The following is a 27979-nucleotide window of genomic DNA, read 5'->3' as shown; positions in this document are numbered from 1 at the left end:
TACCTCTCAGTCAGGGGTCCCAGTCACAAGGTGCGTGTATGCAGATGGAATTGATGCAAGGGCAAGTGCTTTAAGAAATATGGTGACTCTATTAACTGCTGGGGAAGGGCCCACTCCTATTATTTCCCAGTCCCTGAAATATATGGACATATATTGCAAGTACTGACAAATAATGCTGCTTGCGTGATAGAGGGAGCTCTTGTCCCTCGATAGGTCCCTTTTAGACCATTTGCTGTGTGGGTTGGTACTAACTGCATGCTACCAAAGACCCTGCATCCCAATCTTGAGGATGACTCTCTCAATGCTGGGTGATTTGGCAGTGAAAAATATCTCTGTGAGAAAATGATGGAATTCCTAGAACATAATAGAGCCGGAACACTTACATGCTAACGTTTGGGAGGCCTCTAAACTATGCTTAAGAGGGGAATGTATTGCAATGGTGTCCAAAGTAAGTCCAATTATGTTAAGGCACCTACACGGGTGTGAGTGGAAAACAATGCCCGGGAATAAGTGCACAGTAACAAATGAGGCAGAGGTCAAGGAAGGGCATGTGAGCAGTCACCAGGGGCTTTGTGGAAGTACAATAATACCCATTATAGAGGAAGTCCCAAATAAAGCCTGCACTCCAGTCGCCCATTTTGAAGTACCAGGAACGTTCACACCGAGATATGTGACGTATGAGGAGCAAATAAGCCAGCAAAGAGCCGCAGTAGAGCTCTGCCCAGTACCTATAAGAAGAACAATACCTATTGAAGTACCAATAACCAGACAACCATGGACAGTAAGGTACCAATTAAGAAACCCTACGAGCAAATGAAACGAAATGAAGATTGCTTAAGTACTGTACAGGAATAAACCAAAAACTCCTTAATGGAAGACGAATGGTGACGTCACGAGGGCCTGAACTAACACACCCATAGAAGATATGACGACCCAAGGATGACACAAAGAGACAAACTGCCATGAACAAGTCTGTCATGAACCTATAAGAGGAAAGCGATGTTAGAATATAAAGGAGCTTAAGCTGTAAGCAGTATGAAGATATCCAATCAGCTAACGCCTGTACATATGCTTGTAACTGCAAGAAAGCCAAGGAAACAGTGTGGCTTGCTATGCTAAGTAGAAGAATAGAGCGGCAAGTGCCATTGTACACAATCTACCTCAAAATGAAGCATGATATACAAGTGTGAGTCCACTTTGCACAAAAAGCAGAACCAACCAAGGTTATTATAAGCCAAACGCAAGAGATTTCACATTCTATTAACACGAGGAAAAGGCTGAATCGAAACTCGACAGAGGCAGCTTGTGCCAGGGAAGCCAAGGTCATATCAATAGAAGCTATGAGCAGTAGCCACTTTTAATTGAAGCTAAGACCAGAATATCCTGCCACTGAAGGATTGAAATAAGATGGCAGAGGCAGGTGGCGGTGAAACGAAAATCAGATGCACAAATTGAAAGAAACAAGGTAAATCCATGGTGTTCTAGCACGTGACCAGCCCAGTGAGAAGAGGCACAGTTTCACACCTACTCTTGTCATTCGCCCAGACAGATATATCAGGACTTTTCTGAGACAAGAGGACACAGTTTTGAGGCCGACCAAAGCCAACTAATTGACACATAGCCGCTAAAGTAATGATGGATTGAGGGAAGGCCAGGTGAATCTTAGGGCACCCTGCACCTGGTTGACCATTCTGCATGCTGCTAAGTAAAATGGAGATTTATGCATGGGGTTGAAGCCAACCCAATCACAATGGACCAAATAATCTAGGGTCCTATAGATAGTAGAACAAATGGGACGTCACACTCATAGTGACGTTTACTAGAGTAATGTTAGAAGGAAGGGCTTAGACACCCACCTGATAACGTTTATCCAATTCTCTTACTCCATTACCATATACAGATATAGTACCTATAGTAAAGTTACCTTTTCGCAACTAATAGAATTGCATGTTAACTTTTCGAGTGTCACACGTCAATGATGACGAGTTTTTGGTATAAATGTTACTGTTTGTATGAACTTCTTGGGAGTTGAAGCGAGACTGGCTATCGCATCACTGTTGATTTCCATGTTTCCCCATTTTTTGTACTTTTCAATAATTGGACTCCCCTTTGCCAAACCATTGAGTTGTCCTTATTGATTGGTGTTGGATTAAGAAAACCTGCACCCTCATCCATCTCAAGGTGCAGCTATCTTGTCTTAAAGTACTGCAGAGAAAACTCCGGCTCTATGGGCCGGCCGAGGGTCTCTCCAGTACACTTGGTAGCAGATATTTGATGGTTTATCAACTATCGATTATTGATTAAAATAAGACCCCATTGGCCGTCAAAATAAAGTAACTCTGGGTCTTCGGCAATATCACGAGTCCTTTGCCATTCGGCTGAGTAGACCGTGAAGCTCCCCATAGACAATGGTAGCGTAAGCAAGAAACTGCAGTTAGGGCCTGAAGGGACCCGTTTTCACACACTTCCCTTCCCATTCCTACGGGCAGCCGATCGGGCGAAAATCTAAAGACAGCGGTAACAAAGGCGGTGATCCCGAGGGTCCAGAGAAGAACTATGCGAACAGTGAGTGAAGAAAAAATTGAGTGCTTTGGCAAACAGTGCATGCCTTAGAACAAGTAAATGGAAAAGGTAACGAAGGGAGGAGGAAAAATAATATATAGTTAGAAGTAGAGAAGACTGGGGATAATGACTTGAGAATGATTAAAATAAACAAAGGTTACTGGGAAGGGCACCCGGGAAGGGAGAGGTTACCGGGGCAGACACCCGAGAAGTGAGAGGATTAGCCTTATTCCTACTCTTTAAATATAGCGGCTAGAAGAAACGTGTACCCAGAGTCCCATATAATGGGGAACGATTAGGCTATCACAACGTTTAAAGACGTCGTGACAGGGGTACATTTACACTCCATGAAGGGATACTGATTAGAGGCAGAGATATCTGTGTCCAGCTGGTGTCCGTCTAGTCTGTCAAGCACCTGTTTTATATGTTTTGTTGTGACGTCATATGTAATATATTTTTTTAAGAAAACTCATTTAAAATGTTTGCGATTTAATAGTGGAGTTAGAATCGCACATGTATTGATGTTTTTTTAACAAATCGGTAACAACTTTTTTGTGGAAAATTTGGATTGGAGCTTGCAGTGTTTGGTGCTTGCTCATATTGTTAGAAGCTGTTTAAAAGACACAAAAGCATTGACAAGTGTAATATAAAAGGAAAGGGAACAGATTTAAGCATGGAAGACATAACTCCATTAGCACACTTATGTAAGCAATTGCCAAAACACGCACCCAAGCTAAAGAAATAGAGCACCGAGTGGGTTAAAGGTGCTGCCCACAAGATGTTTATGCCTTGGCCACAAAACGGGTCTTTATCTAAAGCCGTCTGACAACATATGGCGACATAGTTGCATGCCACATACACAGGCTAGAAGTTAGAAAAACGCCTTGCTGTTCCAGTTGTGGAGAATGTGCGAACAGGTAAAGGAGGAGGAGTCGCCAACAGATTGGATACTTAATGTATGCACAGAGGGGGGTGAGATGCCTACCGCATCACCTGTCCCTCCCGAAATGAAAATTGAAGGAAGTAAGGATGAGGTTTTATACCCGTTGAGGGAACTTAAAGCAGCCACGGGGTACAGCAACCCTGCATATGAGTCACCTACACATAGTAGTGATGAGAATAAAGGGAAAGATAAGGACAAGAATATTACCTATGCAGCCCCAAGGGACAAGGGGAGACGCGATGACGAAAGAAGAGATCAAGCACAGACAAGTGCATCTCTCGACAAGGAGAGAGAAGGGAAGAGATGGAAAGGGAGCGAAGACAGAACTGATGAGATAGCATTCGCCAAAGACGAATGGATGGAAGGACACACTTTATTGAAATTCGATGGTAAAGGCATTGATGATGCAAGACAAAGGGAGAGGCTTGATGAGACACAGAGAGAGGGGAAAGAAAAGGAGTTAAGAAATGAAAGGATAAGAAAGGATAAGACAAGACGAGAACAGCTATATCGCGAGGAGCAGGAAAAACAGCTCAATCGCAATCCAAGAGCAGTCTACGATCCAGACAGACAGAAACAAAGGCTAGAAGAAGATCAAAAGATACGTGAGAAAAGGATAAGGAGACGAAGAGATGAGGAAATGCAAAGGGCAGATGAATGTAGAAATGAAAAGAGAAACGAAGCAGATAGGGTCAGAGAAGAGGTGAGGAAGCGCAAAGAATTTGATGACGATATTGAACGTAAGCGAAGACAGAGAGCACACAATCTTGAATATTTGGAGAGGGAAGTTAAAAAACCCGATCCAGTTGTAGACTGGGAAGACATTGAAGAATTCTTTCCAGCGTACAATTCAGTACCAGGTACGTCTAGGGCAAATATTGAAGACGACTTTGACACTAGAAGCAGAGAAACGGTCGATAAAATATATGATGAAATGGAGCTAGAACAAATACCCCAAAGAGAGGGGGAGGACGAGCGCTTGGAGAGCACTCAGCTGTACGACACTGAAGATGTCTCCCGAAATAGTGGAAATAGAGACTTATCCCTGGATAGGCTAGAAATAAGTAGGAACAATGAGGATACTAGAATTTGCACTAGTTGGGGACAGACAATGTCCAACTCTGAAAGGGAGGAGTGTGTCATGGTGCATGCCCCCAGACGTCAGGAGCAGACCAGCCTACCCCAGTTGCGAGCACCCCTGGGGACCTTTAAGGTCCCAAAAGGTTGCCTCAAGATTTCCTGGAGTCAGTCCTGGTGCCGTTGGTGCCAGCTCATATTATTAATGAAAATCAGGTTGCAGGGAGCATGGAGACACACATAGCCCAGCCTGAAGAACTGAGCCATACAGTCTAGCTTCGGGTGTGGCTGGAGGGACTACTTTACCTGGGACTACTTGTGCAGGGTGTGGCTGGAGTAACTAATTAACCTGGGACTACTTGTGCAAGGCTATATAAACCACACCCTAAGGACAGAACACGCGTTGCGTTATTCTGCACTCCTGCAGCGTAACGCTCACTGTGTCTGCTTAGCTCCAGTTTACCCGGTCTTCAGCCACGCCCACCTTGGGAACCACGAGCCATCAGCACCTGTTTGAGAAAAGGAAAGGAAGAAAGAACAAGAACAAGAACAGAAGTTGAGTCCTTACCTGAGAAGCAGTCCATCCGAAAGGCCTTCCCTTCTGCCGCTCTTAGGAATCGTTGCATCTAGAGAAAGGTAACACAAGCATAGAAAGCCAATATTCCCCCGGAGGCTGCACTCTTCATGTAATCCATCGTTCACGCGATCACCGTTCCGGAGTCACACCGCGCCTGCAGAACAGAAAAGAAAACATCAGGATAGTCGCGCAAGAGAAAAGAACCATTTCTAAATACAATTCGACGCCGCGCTCTCGTGCTAATACTCACCTGCAGGAATACTGCCCAGCATCGCACAGAGGAGTCAATCCTTCATCTGGCACCTCCAAAACCACACCTGCAAAGGAATAAGTGCAATAGTGAGAACTTTGGCAACAAAGAACATTTAAGCAAAAATGATACCAAGAATCTATTGGCATAGAGACTTACCTATAGAGTCACAGTTGTTCAGGACTCCGCTACAGCCCGTAGGATCAGTGACGCAACTAGATTCAGAAGAGAGGCTTATGAACATTAACGCGCCCCAGTATTTAGTAGCAGGATGGAGAATCCACCATTAAAACACCTAAGGTGAGTCACAAGCAGAGGGGAGCACTAGGAGGTTACGGGAGGTGGGAGTCTAGCCCGCCCCTCACGGCTAGTTAACATCTCGTTTCAACTTTCTAGGCAAACGCCCACTCATGAAAGAAGTAGTGTGACAGAGAAGACACATGCAGGCATTCATTACTAAGCTTCGTGCGATGCACGTGCAGACATTCATCGCTCAACTTCGTGCGACATCCCCGTGGAGACCAGGAGAGCGTAACAGAGTGCGAGGAGAAAGAGGAAAAGGGATGAAGCGAGAGACGATTCCCAAGGGAAAAAGGGATACAATGGTCAAACACCAGCGAGTCTGCACCAAGGGCATCAAAGTCAGCCACGCATTTTGGCCGACATGAAGGAGTATCACATGGTCATAGGGGGTGTCTTCACCACCCTATGTAGACAGACTAAAAACATTGCCAGGTAGACGGCAATGTGGGAATATTACCCCTGCAATAGACAGGAGAACAATGAGAGAAGAAAAGGAGGGCTATGCATTCCAATTTCTGCTGCTAGAGAATGGGGGAGCAAGACCACAATATATTCCATGGCCACACATGGATCGAGAAAACTTGAAAAACAAGCTTCCAATGCTGACATCAGGAGCCAGAAAATGGATACATGAGTTATGAAAAATGACAGGAGGAAACACGTTAGCTATAGGGGACATTAAGGGTCTCCTAATCACCATACTTGGTGAGAGAGCAGACGATGTGTGGGACCTATCAGGCTAACATGGCGTAACCACAATTAATACCGCACATAACGGAGAGCCATTTAACAATTGTAGAGCTGCAGTATGGAAAGTGCTACGAGTACTTTACCCAGATACTTCCGATGTGGGAGCTATAATGACTCGAAAAATGAAGGATTCTGAAGATCTGTTCATTTATATACAGAATTTCCAAGACACATGGGTTCTCTAAACGCATGAATCTTGGACGAAATCAATACCTGTGTTTTATCATATATTGTGCCAAGGCTTGCCAGAACCAGTGCAGAAACAACTCAAGAAGTTGATAGGAGTTGAGGCTAAACCTTGGGCTGCAATACATTTGACTATGGCACTTTATTGTAGACTGCTGCAGGAAAAGAATCGCAAAAAGGAAGCAAATCGAAAGGGTGAGGAAGCAAAATTTGTGCAGAAGAAATTATCAAAGTATGCTCTTGAAGGAGCCATGCTAACTAGCGCAGCTGAACAAAACATGCAGCAGGTGGCTAGTCCACAACAGAATAATTAGTGTAACATAGGGTTTTACCCACGGGGAAGAGGATTTAGGGGAAGAGGATGGCAGAGCAATCAGGGAGGTTTCCAAAATAATCAAGGAGGCTTCCAAAACATGCAAAATGAAACCTGGATATGTCAAATGGGCAAGTAATCCGTCCACCGCCAGTATGTTGGTTATGTGGAATGACAGGGCACTTGGCGCACACATGCAGAAATCAAGGCATGATACAGAGCGGCCAAGAAATGGGAGCAGGCATGGTGAATCCACCTGCAGTTTTACAACAGGGCATTGCACAGAATCACACGGTGCAACAACTAGTGCCAGGATCGCAACAAGGAGTGCAACCTCAGAACATGGGCAATTTTCCACAAAGACAGACCCAACAGACACCATTGCAAGTGTCACACACAATGAGCACAGGGCAGACTCCAACCCTGGAAAGGGAAATAACATTGGGAGTGATGGAAATCCGCAAGTACACAGTGCGCCAAATTTGTACATGGACTAGGTCGGCTCACTGGGAACCCTGATGTGCTCCATCCTATCAGTGACACCAGACCCTCACAGGGAACCTAGGGTGGATGTTGTTATAGGGGGTAAAGAATAGTTCTTCCTAATGGACAAGGGTGCAACTCGCTCTTGCATACGTGAAGGCAAATTTTCCTTGTCTGGTGAGGCCAGAGATACTCAGAGTTTTACAGGAGCTCACAGTCGAGTTCCCTTTACAAACGCACTCCCAGTCTTCATAGGAGAGTGCGAAATGAATGTACCTTTATTGTATTCACGTCAGACCCCAGTAAACATTTTCGGTCGAGACCTAATGATAAAATTGAACATGACAATCTCGTTCACAGAGGAGGGCATAGTATGCTCCACTCCAGGAATGCACTACTCAAAGGTATGTGAAATGATTAGAGCATGTTCAGGACACAGAGCCATGAGGGCCATACCACTAGAGCCAGAAACGTTTGCATATGGAATGCGTGTACTTATGGCGGGATTGCCAGGCCTTGCAGACAAAATGATGAGAACCTCTTATGAGTTCTTATTCAGACCAAGAATACTGATGCATGTGGAGGAGGGATAAGTATTTCCCTTGATGATACACACAGCGGCAGTGCGAGGGAAAGTGGTACTGGTTGACAGTTACGATGATGAAGGCAAACAATGGTGCGTGATTATCACCATCAAAGAAGGATATCGAGTGACTGACGTCACCGATGATGATCTGTTTGAAGAACAAGCAGAAATGGGGGAGACAATGGTAGAGGTAAGCCTCACCTGTCTGGTTAAAATGATTAAAAGAGAAGTACCTCAGAGAATGATGTTGGCCCTAAAACGTCCCGAATATTTTGATGACGACATAGCCAAAGTGCCTGTCTTAGTGTGGACTACAGGACCCTATATCGTAGGCCTCTTGAAGGGGGTTGGGGAAGTGAAGATTAAATTAAAAGCAGGAGCAATTCTACCCAAGGTACGACAATATCCCATGTCCCGAGAGGCAGATGAAGGGATTTCTAAGACAATTTCTGCCATGATGGACAAGGGAATTTTGTAATGAGGTCAGAGTCGTTATGCAACACCGCGGTTTATCTGATCAAAAACCAAAGGGAGGGTCTTGGAGTTTAATTCTGAATTTACACCCAATAAATGATATTTTTGAGGCCGAGTTACCTTTAGTTCCTAACCAGGCTACAATTCTATGTAATATACCCGTTGAGACAAATTATTTCACGGTGATTGACTTGAAAAATGCATTTTTCTCAATCCTGTTGCACTGTGACTCGCAAGATCTGACATCATTCACTTTCAGACAAATGTGTCTGAAAAGCATGAGGCTGCCACAGGGATATTGTGAGTCTCCATCTATTTTCAACAGAGTCCTGCATATGGACTTGAGCAATATTGCACTAGAATGTGTCGTCTTACAATATGTGGATGACATCCTAATTTGCAGCACAACAGAAGAGCAATGCAGGCATGATTCTATTCAACTGCTGACTGTACTGGCTGAGGTTAACAAGGAAAAGTTACAATATTGTCAACAGGAAGTGCTGTACATAGTCTAGCTGATCTCACATGAAGGCAAGAAAGAGACTCCAGAAAGGGCTGAAGCCATATTGAACACGGCTAAGCCACACACGATAAAGCAAATGCAGAGCTTTCTAGGGCTGTGCAACTATGTTAGGGCATGGGTTTTCAATTACAGCCCTTATACTAAGCCTTTAATTCAGGCCCCAAAGAAGGCCCAAGTGACGAAAGAAAAGATTGAATGGTCTGAAGCCATGGAGAAAGGGTTTGCTGAACTCAAGAGAGCGATCTTTACAGCTCCAGTTCTCGGAATTCCCAATCTGCAGAGGAATTTTACCTGTTTTCACACACAGATGGCAGCGTCATGACGGCAGTGCTCACTCAAAGAATCTCCTTGGGGTACAAGCCCCTAGCATACTTTAGTGGGAATCTGGACCCAGTAATGAGAGGTCACTTCCCATGTGAACAAAGTTTAGCTGCCACGGCATTCGCCATAGAGAAGGCTACAACCATTGTGATGGGATGCTCCATGACGTTGTACGTCGAGCACTCATTATTTGCCATTCTAGAGAAACCAAAGGGCACATTGACATCTCAGAGAGCTTCTGCTTATGAAGTGATCATATCAAAACCATCGATTAAAATAGTCCGATGTAAGATAGTAAACCCAGCTATGTTCATCCCAGAGCCAGTCACTAAGGGAGAGCCGATACATGACTGCGCGAATTATGAAGAATTCTATGATGAAATTCACAGGGTGAAAGAAAATGCCTTGGCAGGAGGAGAGATTGTCTTTATTGAAAGGTCTTCGAGAATCGAACACAGTGATGGGAAAAGATACACAGGGATTGCTGTGAAAAATCACACTGCAAATGGAGAGTTTCAAGTTCTTCTTTTGGCACAAATACTATCTTATTATTCAGCACAGGCTGCAGAATTATTGGCTTTGATACTCACCATTGAGAATCATGCAGACCAGGAAGTAATGGTGTACAGTGACTCCGCCTATGTGACGTCTACAGTGCATGCAGGCTTAGCGCGCTGGAAAAGGAGGAGCTACCTCCAAGCAGACGGCACGCCAGTTCAGCACGCAGCTTTATTGGACAGGCTGATCAAGGCACTACTGCTCCAAGTGGGCATAGCGGTCGTGAAATGCGCCGCCCACACGAAAAGGACAGATTGTGTCTCATGCGGAATCCAAGCAGCAGACACGGAAGGCAAGCGTATGGCATCCAAAAGTGAGACGGTTATGGAAGTGGAAGTCACCTGTACCAATGAGCGAATGTTGGTTGCACAAACAGCACCTGAAGCCTATAACAATCTTGGGCAAACACAGTTAATGAAACTCCAAGAGAGGCACCAGAGGAAGAGAAAAACCTGTGGAAATGCCGAGGGTGTTCTTTAAACCCTTCTGACAGCTTGTGGAGACAAGACAGCACTGGTAAACCAGTAATGCCTGTAGCCCTATTAAAAATAACGCTGGAGCAGTTACATTACCCAGCACATATGACAAAACAGAATTTAGCAGCCACGCTCGCGGAAGACTGGTTCATACCAAATTTAGCAGAGCACGTTGCATTTTTATGGTGAACTGTTTAATCTGCCAGCAATTCACCACTGGGCACACATTAAAAGTAATGAGAGGAGTCATCCCCATGCCAAATGGGCCTTTTCAGCACTTGCATGTCGATTACGTCGACATGATTCAAGTATGGAAAGGGTACAGATACTTAATTGTCGTGGTGTGTCCATTCTCTAGATGGACAGAGGCGGCTCCATGTACACACCCAAACTCTACCTGTGTGGCCACATTTTTTGTGAGAGAAGTGTTCCCCAGGTGGGGGGTGTGCAAAGTCATGAGATCAGATAATGGCCCTCATTTTGTCAATGGAGTGTTTGAGCAGATTAGCTTGCTGCTTGGTATAAAGCACAAGTTCTCGTCAGCGTATCATTTACAAGGTAATGGGATCTGTAAGAAGCTCAATGGCTTGTTGAAGGAGAGAATAGCCAAGTTGAAGCTTACTCTAAAGAGTAGATGTTGCACTGCCTTCCACTGGCACTGTATGCTCTTCGGAACCAACTTGGCTCTGACCATCATTTTACGCCATACAAGATAGCCACAGGAAGAAGAATGAGAACCCCCTAACACCCTGATAAAGAGCTAGATGTGATGCCCAGTCAACAGGAGAGGTTTTAGGATCTGAAATGCAAAACTATCTGAACTGTATGACATCTTGCCTTACTGTAATTTCAGACTAGCTGCAGCGACAACAAAAAGGGTGCAGTGCAGCACAGAACACAGAAGGGGACACTACACCAGACTCAGTTCAATGTCTACATGTTCCACTCGTCTTCCCTGAAGATGCGGTCTTGGTGAGAAACTATACAAGGAAAAGGTGGGATGAGCCAAGATTCAACGGTCCTTTTATCATAGAGGACTGCACTCCGTCCGCTGTGAAGCTAAAGGGCAGGAGAGCATGGATTTTTCTCGGTGATATCAAACCCTAAATCAAAGAAAGCCCCCTGCCTGCACCCCACTGAGAGGAATCGACGAGCAATGGGGAAGAACCACAGCACGTGCATGGTGTCCCACAGTAGAGATATCACAAAAGACGTGGGCCCTCATTCTGACTCAGGCGTTAAGGGGTTTACGGCGCCGTAAACGGCGCCGACCCTTAACGCCTGATTACAAGGTTCCCTTTGCGGGATGGCTTTTAACGGCTGCTTTTTTGCATGCCGCAAAGGGACCTTGGCGATAATTACGGCACCGTAATTTACGGTGCCGTAATTATCGCCTTTCCCCATTCCCATTATGCCCTATGGGGCGAAAATGGGAATGGGGAAGGGTAAAATGGGAAATGGGGATTTACCGCCCCACTCACCTTGGAATGGGGCGGTAAATCCGCCAACCACCATGGCGTAAACATAGTTTACGCCTTGGTGGTAAGGGTACGACCCAGGCGGTAACTTACCGCCTGGGTCGTAATGAGTGGCCACCTATTTCAACCTAGTGTTAAGATCATATCCGTCATTGGTAGGGAGGCTCACCACTGTCACAGACTTTCTTCAAGATCCTGAAAACGAAAAATTTTTAAGACAACTGCTTACTGTCATTGCCGAACAATTTATTATACTCCCTGAGTACAGTGAGAAAGAAGCAAATGTTCCCAACACAGGCGGAAATAAATGAGATTGTCAACACACTACTCTTTCGCATAATCAAAGACTTTCCAACCATTGTCGGGAGAACAACTGATACATGTACATTTTTTCGAGATCCAACAAAAACTGAACATTTAAGCCATCTTTTGAATAAGATCATTATTTTGGTCGCACTCCACATGACTAGACAGTGCAGACATTGTTTACATCAAAGAAAAAACATCTAATCCTGAAACCAGCAAGACATGATGGATGCCCTTGTCACCAGAAGACAGCAGATTTGCATACAACGTCTTCTTTCGCCTTGTTGAGAACTTTCCAGAGCTAGTGGGAAGACCAACCAATGTTGACGTACTTACATTTCTTGGAGATCCATTAAAGTATACTCAGCTAAGCATGCTCTAGCATGCCATTATAGCTCAAATCAAAACTTCCAATCTCCATCAAATCCTTAAGAAATGACTGTAAAGCTTTCCGCCAGGGGACAGATCAAGGGAGCAGAGTCAAGAATTCCATTTGTTAAATTTTTGTTATTTTTCCCTATTTCTTCATACCTTCCAGTGTCCAACATGTCCTCAGGACTGAAGCAGATTTGAGGGGTGGACTGGGACCTGACCTACTTTGAACATGCACAGTAAAAGAGCTCACTGAAGTGTTATATAATCTGTTTTTCCAATAGTCTAGTAAAGGAACTGTAACCTGAAATAAGAGACAATCCGTCACCCACGAGAGGGGGGACACTTGTGAACCATCTAACACTTGCAAACACAGTCTTTGGAAGACGATGTTGGTTAAGGAAATAACAACATTGACATTTGGCGAATGATCGAGGTGGGGGCCCAGAGCAGCAACCTGGTCCTTTCACAAGCAAAGAGGCTCCCCCGCTTCTCTGGAAGGAAATGCTGTCGCCTTGCATATCGAACCATAATGTACTTATGCATTGTATTTATCATTATTTTACTGTCATTAATGATCAGAACTGCATTCATATCAGGAACTCTCAAGAAAACAGAAGCAGTCTCAGAAAAACTCTCCACAAGGACACAAATGTTAGCAGACTTACTATTCCCGCACATTGACAGAGCAAGGAAACTGTATGTGGAACTGAAAACTAAAACCACAGAGACTGCATTACCCAGCATTTATGTTCCAACACAAGAGACAAGTACCAGTTCCACAATACAGCCATATACCGGACCAGTGTCAGGCTGGTTGGCATGGGCATTTGCATGCAGCAGAGAATAAAATGCATGAAGAAAAGAAAAGAGCTGCCAGACTCCTGTCCACTCAAATGGCGCAGATGAGGAGACCTGCACCATGGACCAGGATACCTGAAGATCCTCCAGCGAGAATGAGCCATACAGATACATTCAGAGATGTAGTAATAGCAAACTACATGAAAACCTTAATCAAGAGACACATGCATGAAGATGACAATGAACTAAATGATTACCTGGATAGCACAGCACACTTAGGTAACAACATTTGGTACCAGCACACAAAGGAAGTTGGAAGACGAAATTCCGAGGGGGAATGTTTCGTCTGCGCACTCCTACTGTACAGAATGGGGCAATCTAAGATCTTTGTAGCTGTAGAAATTGATGTCCAGACAGCACACTGTCTCTCACACGTAGCAATGTGCAAGACCAGAGGCTAGTTCATGGGAAGTGATGCCTGATTGATATTGGCAACTGAAACAGCTTACCCTCATGAAGATGATTATGTCCAGGACATTAAGACGAGAAACAGAGCTCATACTAGAAATCATGTGATCAGGTACGCGAAGCCTGGAGTTAAAGGAGCAGGAATAAGATGGGAAGTGAACCCGAGACTAAATGCCGAAAGGAAAACTCCAGCAGAGGCTCAAATTTGGAAAAACAAAGGTCAAAGGCAGATTTGGGGAAAAGTGCTTTCACCAAACGGATGGGAGCAAGGACTAGTGATCTGCCAAGCATGGATGGTCCTCGAAGCCTGCACGGAAGCCATCAAAAACTCACAAAGACTCTGCAAGCCAGCATGGCCAAAACCTGAAAAACTACTGAAATGGGTCGAAGACAGAGGAGGACCCTTGCAGATAGTGCCACTAGAAAATCCGAAATTGTGCTTCAGGAACAATGGGACAAGAAAGATGGGAGAGAATCAGAACTGTGCCGAATTTTTGATGCTTCAGGAATGGATCACGGAACCACAGTAATTATGGATCATTATTGGGCATGCAGACCCAAAGCATACATCAGACTGCCGAAAGACTGGGGAGGAATATGCACGATAGTGAACGTTCACGTTCCAGCATTGGTGATCCCAAAAATTGACCTGAATATTGACAGTTTCCCAAAAACAAATGCTCACCTGAGGAAGAAAAAGATCTGTGGAACTACTGACGCGAATGAAGAGAGAACATTATTTCTCTGCTAAATCAGAGAAAGCATTTCAGGCAATCCCATATGAACACAGGCTGTTCAGCCTCACCTCATCAGTGTTCACAACGATTTTTATGCCAAGAATCCAAGTTGGAGTAAACACTATATGGTTACAGATAACCAGATGGGAGTTACTGCAAACCATCAACACGACAATAAAAAGGATTCAAAGCAATCAAGGAAGAATTAAGGGCCATCCGACTGATGACTCTCCAGAACAGATATGTACTTGACATGATCACAGCTATGGATGGAGGAGTTTGTGCAAAAATTGGAGAGTCATGTTGCACATTTATACCTTCTCACGACGGAGAAAATGTAACTTTAACGGAAGCTATAGGTATGCTGACAAACCTGCAGAACCAGATGATCAATGAAACCGACAAAGTTGATGATGACAGCTGGTTTGGATCACTGTTTTCATGGGTTCCACAATGGATGGCAGAGGCATTCAAGTTCCTGGGAGTCCCGCTATTGATGATATTGCCAGGATTTGGTGTTATCAAGATAATAATCTCACAATGCCAGAAAACTGTGAAGAAAGCCACAGGGATGAAGATCATGATTGATGTCAAACCAGGATGGAAGCGCAGAGATCTGATTGATGAAGAAATAAGAGACTTTGTGAAGGCTAGCAAGCATGCACCAGAAGGTACAACTTTTCTTTATCCCAGGAAACACAGAAATTATGTGGGAAGACCGATTTATTGCAGCCCAAATGGACAATGTCAGCTGATGACATGGAACAAAGACGAACAGGTAAGGACAGCAGGAAGCCTGAGAGGATTAATAAAACTATGGACTCCAAAGAGATACTTCTTCAAACCATCATGTACAGACACAGAAGATGAAGAAGGAACGAATCCAGATGACAAAGTGAAGATGAATACAGAGGAACCAAGTAAGATGAATCCAAAGGAGGAAGTGGTCGATGAATCGACCAGAGGGGGTAGTGTGGAGGAAGTCCCAAATAATGCCGGCGCTCCAGTTGCCCATTTTGAAGTACCAGGAACGTTCACACCGAGATATGTTGTGTATAAGGAGCAAATAAGCCAGCAGAGAGCCGCAGTAGGGCTCTGCCCAGTACCTATCAGAAGAACAATACCCATTGAAGTCCCAATAACCAGACAACCATGGACAGTAAGGTATCCACTATGAAAACCCTACCAACAAATGAAACTAAATGAAGATTGCTTAAGTACTGTAAAGGAAGAAACCAAAAAATCCTTAATGGAAGACGAATGGTGACATCACAAGGGCCTGGACTAACACACCCATAGAAGATATGACGACCCAAGGATGACACAACGAGATGAAATGCCATGAATAAGGATGTCGTGAACCTATAAGAAGAAAGCGATGTTAGACTACAAAGGAGCTTAAGCTGTAAGCAGGATGAAAATATCCAACCAGCTAACGTCTGTATATATGCTTGTAACTGCAAGAAAGCTAAGGAAACAGTGCAGATTGCTATGCTAAGTAGAAGAATAGAGCGGCAAGCACCATTGTACACAATCTACCTCAAAATGAAGCATGTTATAAAAATGTGAGTCCACTTTGCACAAAAAGCAGAACCAACCCAGTTTATTATATAAACGCAAGAAATTTCATATTCTATTAACACGAGGAAAAAGGCTGAATTGAAACTCAACAGAGGCAGCTTGTGCTGGGGAAGCCAAGGTCAGGTCATATCAATAGAAGCTATGAACAGTAGCTACTTTTAATTGAAGCTTAGATCAGAATATCCTGCCACTGAAGGATCGAGAAAAGACGGCCGAGGCAGGTGGTGGTGAAACGAAAATCAAATGCACAAATTGAAAGAAATGTGGTAAATCCATGGTGTGCTAGCACATGACCAGCCGAGCGAGAAGAGGCACAGTTTCACACCTAAGTTTGGCATCCACCCAGACAGAACTTTTCCGAGACAAGAAGACACAGTTTCGAGGCCGACCACAGCCAACTAATTGACACATAGCCAGTAAGTAATGATCGATTGAGAGAAGGTCGGGTGAATCTTTAGGCACCCTGCACCTAGTTGACCATTCTGCATGCTGCTAAGTAAAGTGGAGATTTATGCATGGGGTTGAAGCCAACCCAATCACAATGGACCAAATAATCTAGGGTCCTATAGATAGTAGAACAAATGGGACGTCGCACTCATAGTGACGTTTACTAGAGTGATGTTAGAAGGAAGGGCTTAGATGCCCTGTTTATCCAGTCCTCTTAATCTGTTACCATATACAAATATAGCACCTATATTAAAGTTACCTTTTCCCAACCAATAGAATTGCATGTTAACTTTTTGAGTGTTACACGTCAATGATGACGAGTTTTTGGTATAAATTACTTTTTGTATGAACTTCTTGGGAGTTGAAGCTAGACGGGCTACCTCATCACTGTTCATTTCCTCATTTCCCCGTTTTTGTACTTGTCATTAATTGGACTCCCCTTTGCCAAACCATTGAGTTGTCCTTATTGATTGGTGTTGGAGTAAGAAAACCTGCACCCCCATCCATCTCAAGGTGCCGGTATCTTGTCTTAAAGTACTGCAGAGCAAACCCCAACTATTTGGGCTGGCCGGCGGTCTCTCCAGTACACCAATGCTTAATAAGACAACACAGAGAAAAGTGGCAAGCCGGGGAGAATGTTGGCATGGCTTCCTAAAAGGGAGAATGGAATAAAGGCCATTAAATCGCTGAAAATAGACTCACAATATCCTGAGGGAAGCAAATTGAATTTTCTATGATTTCCATAATGAGCTCCACAGGCAGCAGTACATCCAGGAAAAATGAGAATTATCTAGAGGAAGCCCTATTACCAGCACCAACACCTGCTGCGTTAAAGATTATGGCAGGGGACCAATTTCGCTCCCTGGAAAGGAGAACGCCATGAAGCAATGGTAACAATAGACTATCCCATGTCGTCCACAAGTCCCGTGTGAGTTTGCTACCTTGCCTATGGCTGGATCTATCCAGGGGAGTGCAGAATAAAGGTTAGCTGTTTCCAGCAGGCCAGAGTGACAATGATTTTGAAATCCGATAGAAGGCTAAAGAATGCCAGCCTCGTACTGGTGTCTGCCCTCATTAAATACAGATGTAAAAATCCTGAGCAGCATGCGAACGCAGAACATACAGTATGTCATCTCTAATCTATGCCGATCAGTGAGGTTTTAAGCCAGGCAGAAAAATCACGATGAACTGCTGCAGAATATTGGCAGCGCTGGACTATAAGAAGAGCTCAGAGGGGGCTTTGGTGGTGGCAACTCAAGTGGATAACTCTCTTCATGAACCCATATTGGTCCACTGGTTGAAATGTATTTATTTATTTCATTTGTTACGCGCGCCCAGGACCCGGAGGTATCACAGCGCTAGATTACATACAGTAAAGAATATGTAGTTACAGTACAGTCCAGGGTTTTGGTTCAACAGTAGTTACTGAGGTAATCATGCATATTTGTTAAAAAGTGCAGTTGTGATGTGTTTGCGAAAGGCAGGGTAGGAAGATTTGGTCCTGATTGCAGGAGGGAGGGTGTTCAACAATGTGGGAGCGATGACAGTGAAGCAGGAGCCCCCTGAACTTTTTCTGGTTAATCTAGGTATAGTAAGTGAGATGGCGGAAGTTGAACGTAGGGTTCGGAAAATTGTTACATAAGAGGAGAATGGGCAGAATACAGATGTGAGTGGGAACTGCAGAGGGGTATCAGGGCAGGTAGTCCTCTCTTGTCACTAAACTTCGCATTGGCCTTGGAGCCACCAGTATGCAGACTAAGGGTAATATTCCGGGACCTGGCCTTACCAATAGGTGAGGACGGGGTGGAGGGGCTGACCACGAAGTGTTACTCTGCATGCACGGTATTCTGATAGACAACAGGAATTCGGAAAAGGGTCTCTAGAAATGTTATTGGAGAGTTAGAATTTGGATGAGGTTTGGAGTAAATATCAACTGGGAAACTTGTATCTATTCCCAGCTAGGGCAGATTAGGGACGACCGAACCCAGAAGCAGACACCCAGTGGTCGCTGGTTAGATTCGAATAACAACAAGGGATGAATGCAAAACAATTTGTACAAATAGAAAATGTCTGGCATTAAAAATGTGTTGGCATTTTGAGTGAGCGCTCAGTGTCCCTGAGATGGGTATGATTACATGGCGTGAGATGGTGCTGTTGCAGCATGCGGTTCAGTGGGTGCTAGGAAGGGTGCAATGGAATAGCTTACAGATGGGCTGGGACTAGACCACTGCACTGTCTCTTAGAGGGAGGCAAACAACCGAGAAATACAATGCCCAAACAGAATCGACCCACAATGATGAGGTGGGTAAGCACGCACAGGAGGCCCATATGGGAGATCTGTTTGACCCAGAAAGGACATTGAATAGCATGCGAGAGAAGCGTGGAAGTGTCGCCTCATAGCTGTGGGAGATGAGCGATTGCAATAAATGGGCCTGCTGTCTAGAGATGAACACCTTCAGGGGCTGTGATAGCCCTGACATATTCAAAACTTCGCGCAGTGGCCGAAGAATTATGGGGAATGTTCTGAGCAGAACCATCCCCCGCCACTGGTGAACAAGCTATGGCAACATTAGCAGAAGGGCTGAAGAAAGTAACAGTGATATACCACACACTAACTTTACTGGTACTTCCTAACGCCATTAGTATCCGGCCAAAACGGGAAGTGTGTGCAGAGCTTACAGGCCCGGAATGGGGAGAATATTCTTGCCTAATGCTTGGTTCCAACGTATACGATATCGGATGCTATATAGGGGCAACCGGACACCATAAAAATGTATGTTAATGCCATGCTGAACGCTCTCCTAGGTCTTAGGGTGGGGCACCAAACAGGGGATGCATGGACTTTACACAGCGAAGATATGTTTTTGTCTGTGTAGAAATTGTCACAACTACTCATCCGTTGATTTATGGTGTTGTTCTGTGGGTGAATAATGTTAATAGCTTAATGTATTGCGGAAATGCTTTTAATTATATCAATTAAAAAATAAATAATATATTGTGGACTCCATTCATGCACTCACTTTCTCAAATCCCCAGTGGCTAATATACCCGTGTATGCCATCCTTTAAAATATCTATTAATAAACCTACAAATGTGAGCAACATTTAATTGTCATCACACTCCTTACATTCCTTATCCAGAGAGGTATCCTTGGGCCTCATTCTGACTGTGCCGGACCGATAACAACGGTGCTGGTAGCCTTACCGGCACCGTTGTTACTGCACCAGCACAGTGAGACTCTGGTGTCAGACCTGGTGGGCGGAACAGCACCCGCCCGCAGAGTTACACGGAAGCATTGGCACCGCTATTAATGTTGCCGGTGCTTCCGTGGTCCCCATTCCCATTGAGTCCTACGGGATTCAGTGGGAATGGGGATTAACAATTTACCGGCGCCTGACTTCCCGGGACGCAGGGGTTGTAATACCCAGGTGTTACTGGCAGGCCATGTGCCAGTAAATATTGCAAGTCTGGTGGCAACCAAGTGCGTCTCACATAAAGAACACTCCCTTCTTTGGAAGGAGCTTTGTTGTCTCCTTTTTGTTTAGTGTTTCTTTTCAGCCATTTTTCATACGTTTGATTTCCTTTCACTCATGTTTGTAACCGAAATTACTTTGGTGGATCCTACTAAATACACAATAGTCTGTGGGAGATTTAGGGAGGCAAACTAAGGAGTGGAGGGTGTGCCTCCAGCCGCCGCACATGTAGTTGTGGTTCAGAAGGGTACACTTCCTGTGTCCTTCGTGCCCAGTAGGATGATGGAGAAATGGGGAACGAGAAAGAATTTCTGGGACTGCAGGCATATGGGTCAGGCTCAAATAGGGTTGATCTGGTGGTGTCCCTTTTGCATAATAGGACCTTTTTCCAGGCCAAAGGACAGGGTCATGGAGTGTTGCTGAGGGAGATGTCAGGCCCTACTAGATTAAAAGTAGAGGGTAAAGACTGCCAGGTCCACGACACTCAACAGGAGGTCATACCTGCTTATGGGGAAGTTGGGGCTAGAGTCCCATGTCCCCTCCTCAGTTGGTCAGCGCGAGTGTGCCAGGATTATGAGGCCTGGTTGGCATAGGGAGCTCAGGGAAACTGCTTGCAGGCATTGTGGAGCATTTTCATAAGCTCTAATAACCCTAACAAACAAAATATTTTAACTTGTCGCCAAGGGAGAGCTGGATTTAAAGGTTGCAACACACTTTTTCAGACATTGTGGAGCTGCATGCCACTGTTTACACGTGTCCCTGAATTTTAGAAGGGTGGAGCATTCAGGTTTCTATGGCTGCCAAATAGGAGGTCATTTGATCCAATTACAAGTGAAGATGATTAGATAAGGAAAAGATAAGAAAGAAACCGACTAAAAAAAAAAACCCGATCAAAGAGAAAAAGCAACCAAATGTGTTAGGAAAGAGATTCTGCATATACCACAGGTGATATTGGAGATTAGTTACTTTACCCAGTGCTGGGTAATGCACATGGAAGATAATTGGGGGATGGACAAGGAAAGGAAAGGCTAGTACCCCAAATTGAATTCTATCCAACAGTGGCAGTGACATGGTGGAGAGATTGTGGGTGTGTGGGGTCTTGGAAACACGTTTGGTAGGAATGCCCATCCATCCAGTCATACTGGGGCAAGATCCAGGCAGCACCGGTCAGTGGGCCTCATTCCGAGTCGGGCGGTAAGGGTTAACGGTCACCGGTAACGAGACCGGTGCCGTTAAACCCTTACCGCCCTATTCCGAGTTCCCTTTGCGGGTTGGAACTTAACACCTGCTTTTTGCAGGCGTTAAAAAACCAACCCGCAAAGGGACCTTGGAGCTAATTACGGCACCGTAATTTACGGTGCCGTAATTAGCACCTTCCCCATTCCCATTGAGCCCTATGGGGCAAAAATGGGAATGGGGAAGGGCCCATGGTGAATGGGGAATTACCGACCCCGCCAACCTTGGAATGGGGCGGTAATTCCGCCATTCACCATGGCGGAGTCGGAGAGATAACGGCGTCAACCAAGGCGCTAATAGCGCCTTGGTTAACGCCAGGGTCGGAATGAGGCCCAGTATCTTTGGGAATCTATTGACAAACAACTGAGAGATGGCCATCTTGGGACTGGGAGGGGTGCTCGAGACTCTACCATCAAAAAAACAAAGAAAGGCCTATGAAATCCTGATGGTGGCGGCAGCATTGGTAGTGGCCCAGAAATGGAAACAGAACGAACCCCCCACTGAGCACGAATGGGTTGGAAAAGTTTGGAATTTTGTGGCACTGGAATGGGTGACCTATTCTATTCATGGGGACCACCAGAAATTCCTCACAGATGGTGCCCGAGGAAAATGAAACTGCTGAGTTTGGCGTAGCCACATGCCATCAAGAGGGCTTGCCCAACTCTGTAGGTGAGGAGGACTGAGGGAGGTGGTCTTCAGGAAAGCAAATCTTTTATGGAGGACATATGAGGGACAATGTGAGAAGTGGTCAGCAGGAACAAGACCCGCTTGGCCAAGGGAAAGGGGGAATGGGAGGAGTTGTGGGGGGGGCTGGAGAGGGGGAATATGGACTGGAAAGAGAATGGGGTCAAGGGTGGGATGGGGAAAAGGGGGAATGAGGAGGAGGGGAGGAAGGGATGGCGTGTTAACATGCTTATGTTTTTGAAAATGCCAATACACATTTTGTTTAAAAAAACAAAAACAAATTGAGGGAGGTAGGAGAGAAGTGGTCTCACCAGTAGAGACTTGTTTGGGATCAGATTACCTGGGCTGCAGCAGGCAATCTTGCAGGGAGAGGGCGATATGGGGATGATCAATCAGCTGAGAACTATATCTCAGACTCTGGCAGGTACCCCGAGAACCAAGCTGCCTGGAGTGAGTAAGTGTACTTCCTCAACTCGTGAAGCTTTATCTAAGATCCTGGTGGGGAGCCAGATTACCAGGCCCCTATGAGAAAACTGCAAAGGAGGGCTATGCACTGTGTACCAAGGGGTCATAAGGAGTTTGATGGTATCCTGCCGGTAAATCTGGCGGGATACCACCAAACAGTATTACTGTTCCTGCCGCCTTATATCCGGGAATTACCAGGATATTACAAGTGGCAGTGAATCCCCATTCCATAGAGTCCCATAGGAATCGATGGAGGGGATTGTCAGTTGTACCGGGACCAGTAATAGCCGTGCTGGTAATACCAGCTGTTTTCTGCTGGTGGGGGCCTGCTTTACCTCCAGTTCTTGTCTGGAGGTAAAGCAGGTAACCCCCACTGTCAAACTTGTACTCTGCTGGTCTGGAAAACAGCCAGTATACGTAAATACCAGCACTTTTTTTCCAGACAGTGTTCTAATGACCCCCTACCTCTCTGACACTGGCCTCTCTGAGGCCAGGATAGCAAACCTACAAGTTGACATGTGTGCTGAAGGTTGGTACAAATAGTTCAAGGATCTGTGTGAAAAATTGCCTATTCGAATAAAAAGTGGCATAGTTCAGCTGGGTCACGCGTCCAATAACGGTATGCTTAAAGGACGTTGATGGCCAAATTCCCACAAAGGACATTTTGGGACAAACACCATGTTCTGAGCAGGAAGACATACCTGTGAAAGGTTTATGGGGTTTGCCGATACCATCAGGCAGAGTCAGGGAGCCTCTAATTTGCCAATGGTGTAGGGTGACCCCAATTTTTGTGTCCAGCTTATAACCCTGCCCTGAAAAGGAATTGGAGGGGAATGTTATCTGAAGGCCTGAGGTTGTGACGACTTAAGTGTTGTCAGGCTGGTTGGTCCATGTCTGCCCTGGAGAGGCTTCTTGATGATTGTGAGTTTCTCGCTGGGTGGCTGTCCAGGAACATACAGATTCATTTTAATTTTTAGGGAAATACTTTGGACCTTTGAGCCTACTATGTCCTTCAGAGTTGGTTATTTGTATTGTGTTGTTTGTTTTGTCTAATACATCCATCCTGACTTTGATACCTATAGAGATTATTTTTCTTTAAACTTGACCCACCACTGGGAATGCAAATGTACAGAAGCAGAAATCTATACTTTATGTTTGTATGCTATTAATAATGGAATTGATATCCAATTTTGGTGCGAGCGAATTCAGTTGATCTCACAACCTTCACCATACAATAAAAAGGTAAAGGCTAGAAACGTTGGGAATGTCAACATTAAGATACGAGTTCTCAGCCCAAACAACCAAATCTAATGTCTACATTGATAATGTCAATGTTGAGGTGTCAAACGTTAACCCAAATGTGCTAATTAAACACAATACAGCTACAACAAAGTCAAGCAAACTACAAATTGAATCTGAAACCAATCTAAAATCAATTTATATATTAGGTACTTACATCAGTTATATAGTTAAAATTAGTCTTCTTACGTAGTGATGTAGTGTCAGTTATGGTTCAAGTTGTACTGAGTTGCACTTTGTTTAGGCTACGCAGTTTGTATATTTTTACTGCAACTGTGAGGAATTGCCACTTGGCAAGGGTGCAAAGCCCTGGCTTTTTTTTTAAATTTGTTATCAGCAAATAGAATGTATAGGGTAATTTGATCTCCAAAAAAGGAATCTGCCAACCATATTCCCCTTTTCCTTTGACTCCATGTCAAGCATAACATACCTTTTCCCTGCTTCATCATAGCACAGAGAAGGTTTGAAGTCCACAAGATGCCCACTTGACATCTGCAGTGACAGCCAAGGCCCTACGACGCAGGGGCAGCATTTAAGATATGCGCCCCCTAAACTACGAAGATCATATATTACCCATGCTGGAGGGTGGGTAAAATCTAAATAAAAGCGATGCCTGAGTTTAGAGATCACTACTTATGTTCATAGCTGCCAGATCCCAATTGATTTTACACACGGGTCATCTCCTGTGAGGCAGCTCTGCTGTGGAAGGTGATGTGTATTCTGGTCAGCCGGATGTAGACTGCCAAATGGCAGGACCTCACCCTGGAGGGAAGGGCCTCCTCTTTGATCTTTCTTGGGAGGGCAGATAACACCCTCTTCCTGATACATCCTTCAACATCAAAATGACACACCCATTCAAATGAAGTAGCCTCACAGCAAAATGCTGCATCTCAAAGGCCTTTGTTCTTCGCTAGAAGGGAAGGAGGCAGTGTTATAATAGGCAGGCGGGATCTGGTCAATAGAAGGATCTTCCACAATCTTGTTTCTCTCTGTCTCTCTTTCTCTTTCTCTTTCCTCTCCATCCCCTTCCTCTGGAGCAAAGCACTTTGGGATTTACATCAGAAGGGCAAAGATCACTCTATTGAAGAGTAGGGATTGGACACTAAGGTAAGCTAACTTTAGTCCAGCCCCATGGGGACATGTGCCTTTAAAAGAAGTGGTCTTCCACCCCTTCAGAACACTCTCTCAGATCCTCTCAGATCTTCTTAAGGCCACAGATTCACTCTGGAAGAATTCAGTGGACTCCTTTTGGAAATGTGTGCTTTTCAAAGACCTCAGCCTGAGATTAAGATGGAGCCATCCAAGGCAGAAGCAAGATCTGTCCCCTACCCACTCCCAGGGTACATTGGGAGTGACCTTTTGCTGTGGACTAGCACTTATCACTCTGCACTGAGCTGGGAGAGCTTAACCAAAATGGAACTATCCTGTTCTCAAACCCCCCTGGATGGGCCACAGAGCAACACGAGGGTCATACCAGCCGAAGCTCCCTATTCTACTGCACCTAACTGATCGCTACATGTTCATCGCACCTTGAACAGGAGGGAAGGTGCCAGAGATGGCTTTTGCGCTCCTCCACCATTTCGACCTTGCTTGCACTTCGAACCAGCTTGATGCTGCATCGTGCCCTTGCAAAACCACTCTCTCCTGCTAGACCTGAATCGACTGCATTACACTGGGACCCCTATCCTGAAAACATGAAAGTCACACGCTGACTATAACCAGCTAAGCCTTGAAACGTTTGTCTCATCAACCTGCAGATCGACGTACCCTAGATGACCACTTAGATGACCGTCAACTGCCAACTAGAATCACTGAAGCGTCACCCATTGCCCCCCCCCCCCTCGGCACCTAACGCGTTGACTCAACCTTTCCCAGTGATTCTGGGACAGCCCTGACCTGCGTCTTTGAGAGCCACCCTTCTACTGCACAGAGAAATTGCATTTGCCCCTACTTAACGCCTGCTTGCTGCTGGAGCCTACGCAATCCAACATTTCGAACTGAGCATGACCCGCTTGCATCAATGTTTGACACAAAGTCTAACTCTGTCAGTCCACCAAGAGCTGAATCCTGGTACCGTTGACCCCAAACTGACCCCTCAGTCCACTTGGACCCTCGAGACTGGTAAGGTCACAATTGCACCTGTTTTCCACAACATATCCTTTTCGTGGCTAGTAACTTACCTACCACCCCTGGAACCAGGCTCATAGTGCTAATTTCCTCAGTTTGTTCTTTTCCTTTGGGGTGGGTTTTGTACAGTAATTTCAATTTGTTCTATTTCAGGTAGTGTGTTTGATTGAAGTGTTTATATTTTTATAGAACCTTGATTGGGCATTCCCTTTCTATGGGACTGTGTTACTGGTTTGTTTGGGTCACTAATGGTTCACCTTCACAACCCTCTTCCCTTAGCCCATGTTACCACAAAAGGCAATGGAGGTATGTCTCTTAACTGTGCCTGTTATTCCTTTATGATTGCATTGGGGTTTGGTTTGTAGAAGTTTGAGGGCTGAGTGGGCCATTTTAGCCCTACTCATCCTTGTACTACTGCAGAGTTGAATCCAATTCGTCACAGTAACCACAGCTTAATCGTGGTTAAAAACACAGAAGAAGGACAACCATTTGTATAATGATCTAATAAACTACAACTCCCATGGTCCTCTAAACAATTGTGTAGAAACAATGAAACAATGAACGGACTTCTGTGTATTTTAAAGTGACAATGGGCCTCATTCCGAGTATGGCGGTAAGGGATAGCGACCACCGGTAACGAGACCGGTGGCGGTGATCCCTTACCGCCATACTCCGAGTTCCCTTTGCGCCCTCACCCTTAACGCCTGCTTTGAGCAGGTGTTAAAGTCGAGGGCGCAAAGGGGCCTCCAAGCCAATAACGGTGACCGTAATGAACGGTCACCGTTATTTGCATCTTCCCCATTCCCATTGAGCCCTATGGGGGCTCATTTGGGAATGGGGAAGAGCCTTGGTGAATGGGGAATTACCGCCCCGCCAACCTTGGAATGGGGCGGTAATTCCGCCATCCACCAAGGCGCTGCCGGTCCGGGTACGGCGTCAACCAAGGCGTTAATAGCGCCATTGGTTAGCGCCGTACTCGGAATGAGGCCCAATATGCATCATTCAAGTATAACGTTCTATAGTGCAAATGTACAAAAACAGAAAATGCACCCACACAGTGAGACTGCCAATTAGGAAATGCCTGAATTGCTTACCTGCCTTATCTACAGTAGGACAAGGAAATAGAGGTTTTTCCCTATTTTTGATGTTGTGGTTAGACCATACGAGAAACCAATTGCAACATCAAATGAAGAGAGTAAACATATACTTTACCTGGTATACCCCAACTAGAAAGGTCAGAGATGTGGCGACTGTGATGGCATAGCAGCTTTTGTCACAGAAGACAGTATCATTGACTAATAAGGAAGAGTTTGTGAGTGACCCAGCACCAGGGCTTACACCAGTACTGTAGCCGGCAGCCGTCAGTTGCTTGCTGACCACCTCGCCAATCATTAGGCACAACACCCCATCAGCACCCACACAGTTATGGCGCGATGTGGCAAATGCAATGTAAATCAGGAAGCAGAAGAAGTTTGTGTATAATCCATAGATTGGATCCTGGTTGGCCAAAAGGGAGTAGGCTATAGTCTGTGGAATGGTGATCATTCCAATGATCAGCCCCGACACAATGTCTCCCAGCAGATACTCTTTGAACTTGTATCGTGGCCCCCATTTCAACAGTGGGCATAGTTTAAGGAGACACTTGAGGATAGTTTTGGGAGTGCATGTACAGATCTCCTTGGCTTTCTGGTGGATCTCCTCCATGGTGCTGGGCTTCGAATGCTCGTGCTCTTCCAGGTGGATTGGTGCGTAGACGGACGTCTTGCGGGAAATAAAAGACATACTTCGGTCGTGCTCAGAGAAGCCTTCTTCCCTCGACTCCATCTCGTCAGGTCAGCTGAAAAAAGGATGAATGGAAAAAAGCTCATGAACTTTGCACTCAATTCTACTTTCTAATACTTTAAGCAGATTAGCATATAATTGTGTTGCTAACACATTGCTTCATTGTTCCTCTTGCCTACTTTGAACCATCCTCAAAAGGGTCAAGAGGGTGAATTGGTAATAGAACCCCCAAAATGGCTCTTCAAGTGTAGGGCACCATCGTGACCCATTTGTGAATGATGTTAACCAGCCTCTGAGGAAAGCAAAAGTGGCTTAACACTTCAGAAATGTCTAAATAGTCA

General features: G+C 45.1%; 1 protein-coding gene across 1 annotated transcript in view; it reads right to left on the bottom strand.

Moving 5' to 3' along the window:
- The window catches only part of LOC138579936 (sulfate transporter-like), a 35854-nt gene extending 8174 nt beyond the window's left edge, over nucleotides 1-27680 (bottom strand). Inside the window, exon 1 of the mRNA XM_069650156.1 lies at nucleotides 27069-27680. Within this exon, the coding sequence (XP_069506257.1) occupies nucleotides 27069-27680 (612 nt within the window). The remainder of the gene's footprint in view (nucleotides 1-27068) is intronic.
- Nucleotides 27681-27979: the final 299 nt, after the last annotated feature.

The sequence above is a fragment of the Ambystoma mexicanum genome, chromosome 3p (genome assembly GCF_040938575.1).
Source record: "Ambystoma mexicanum isolate Mex_15411 chromosome 3p, UKY_AmexF1_1, whole genome shotgun sequence".
NCBI lineage: Eukaryota > Metazoa > Chordata > Amphibia > Caudata > Ambystomatidae > Ambystoma > Ambystoma mexicanum.
The sequence above is the reverse complement of the archived record's forward strand: the minus strand, read 5'-3'. Positions and strand labels throughout refer to the sequence as shown.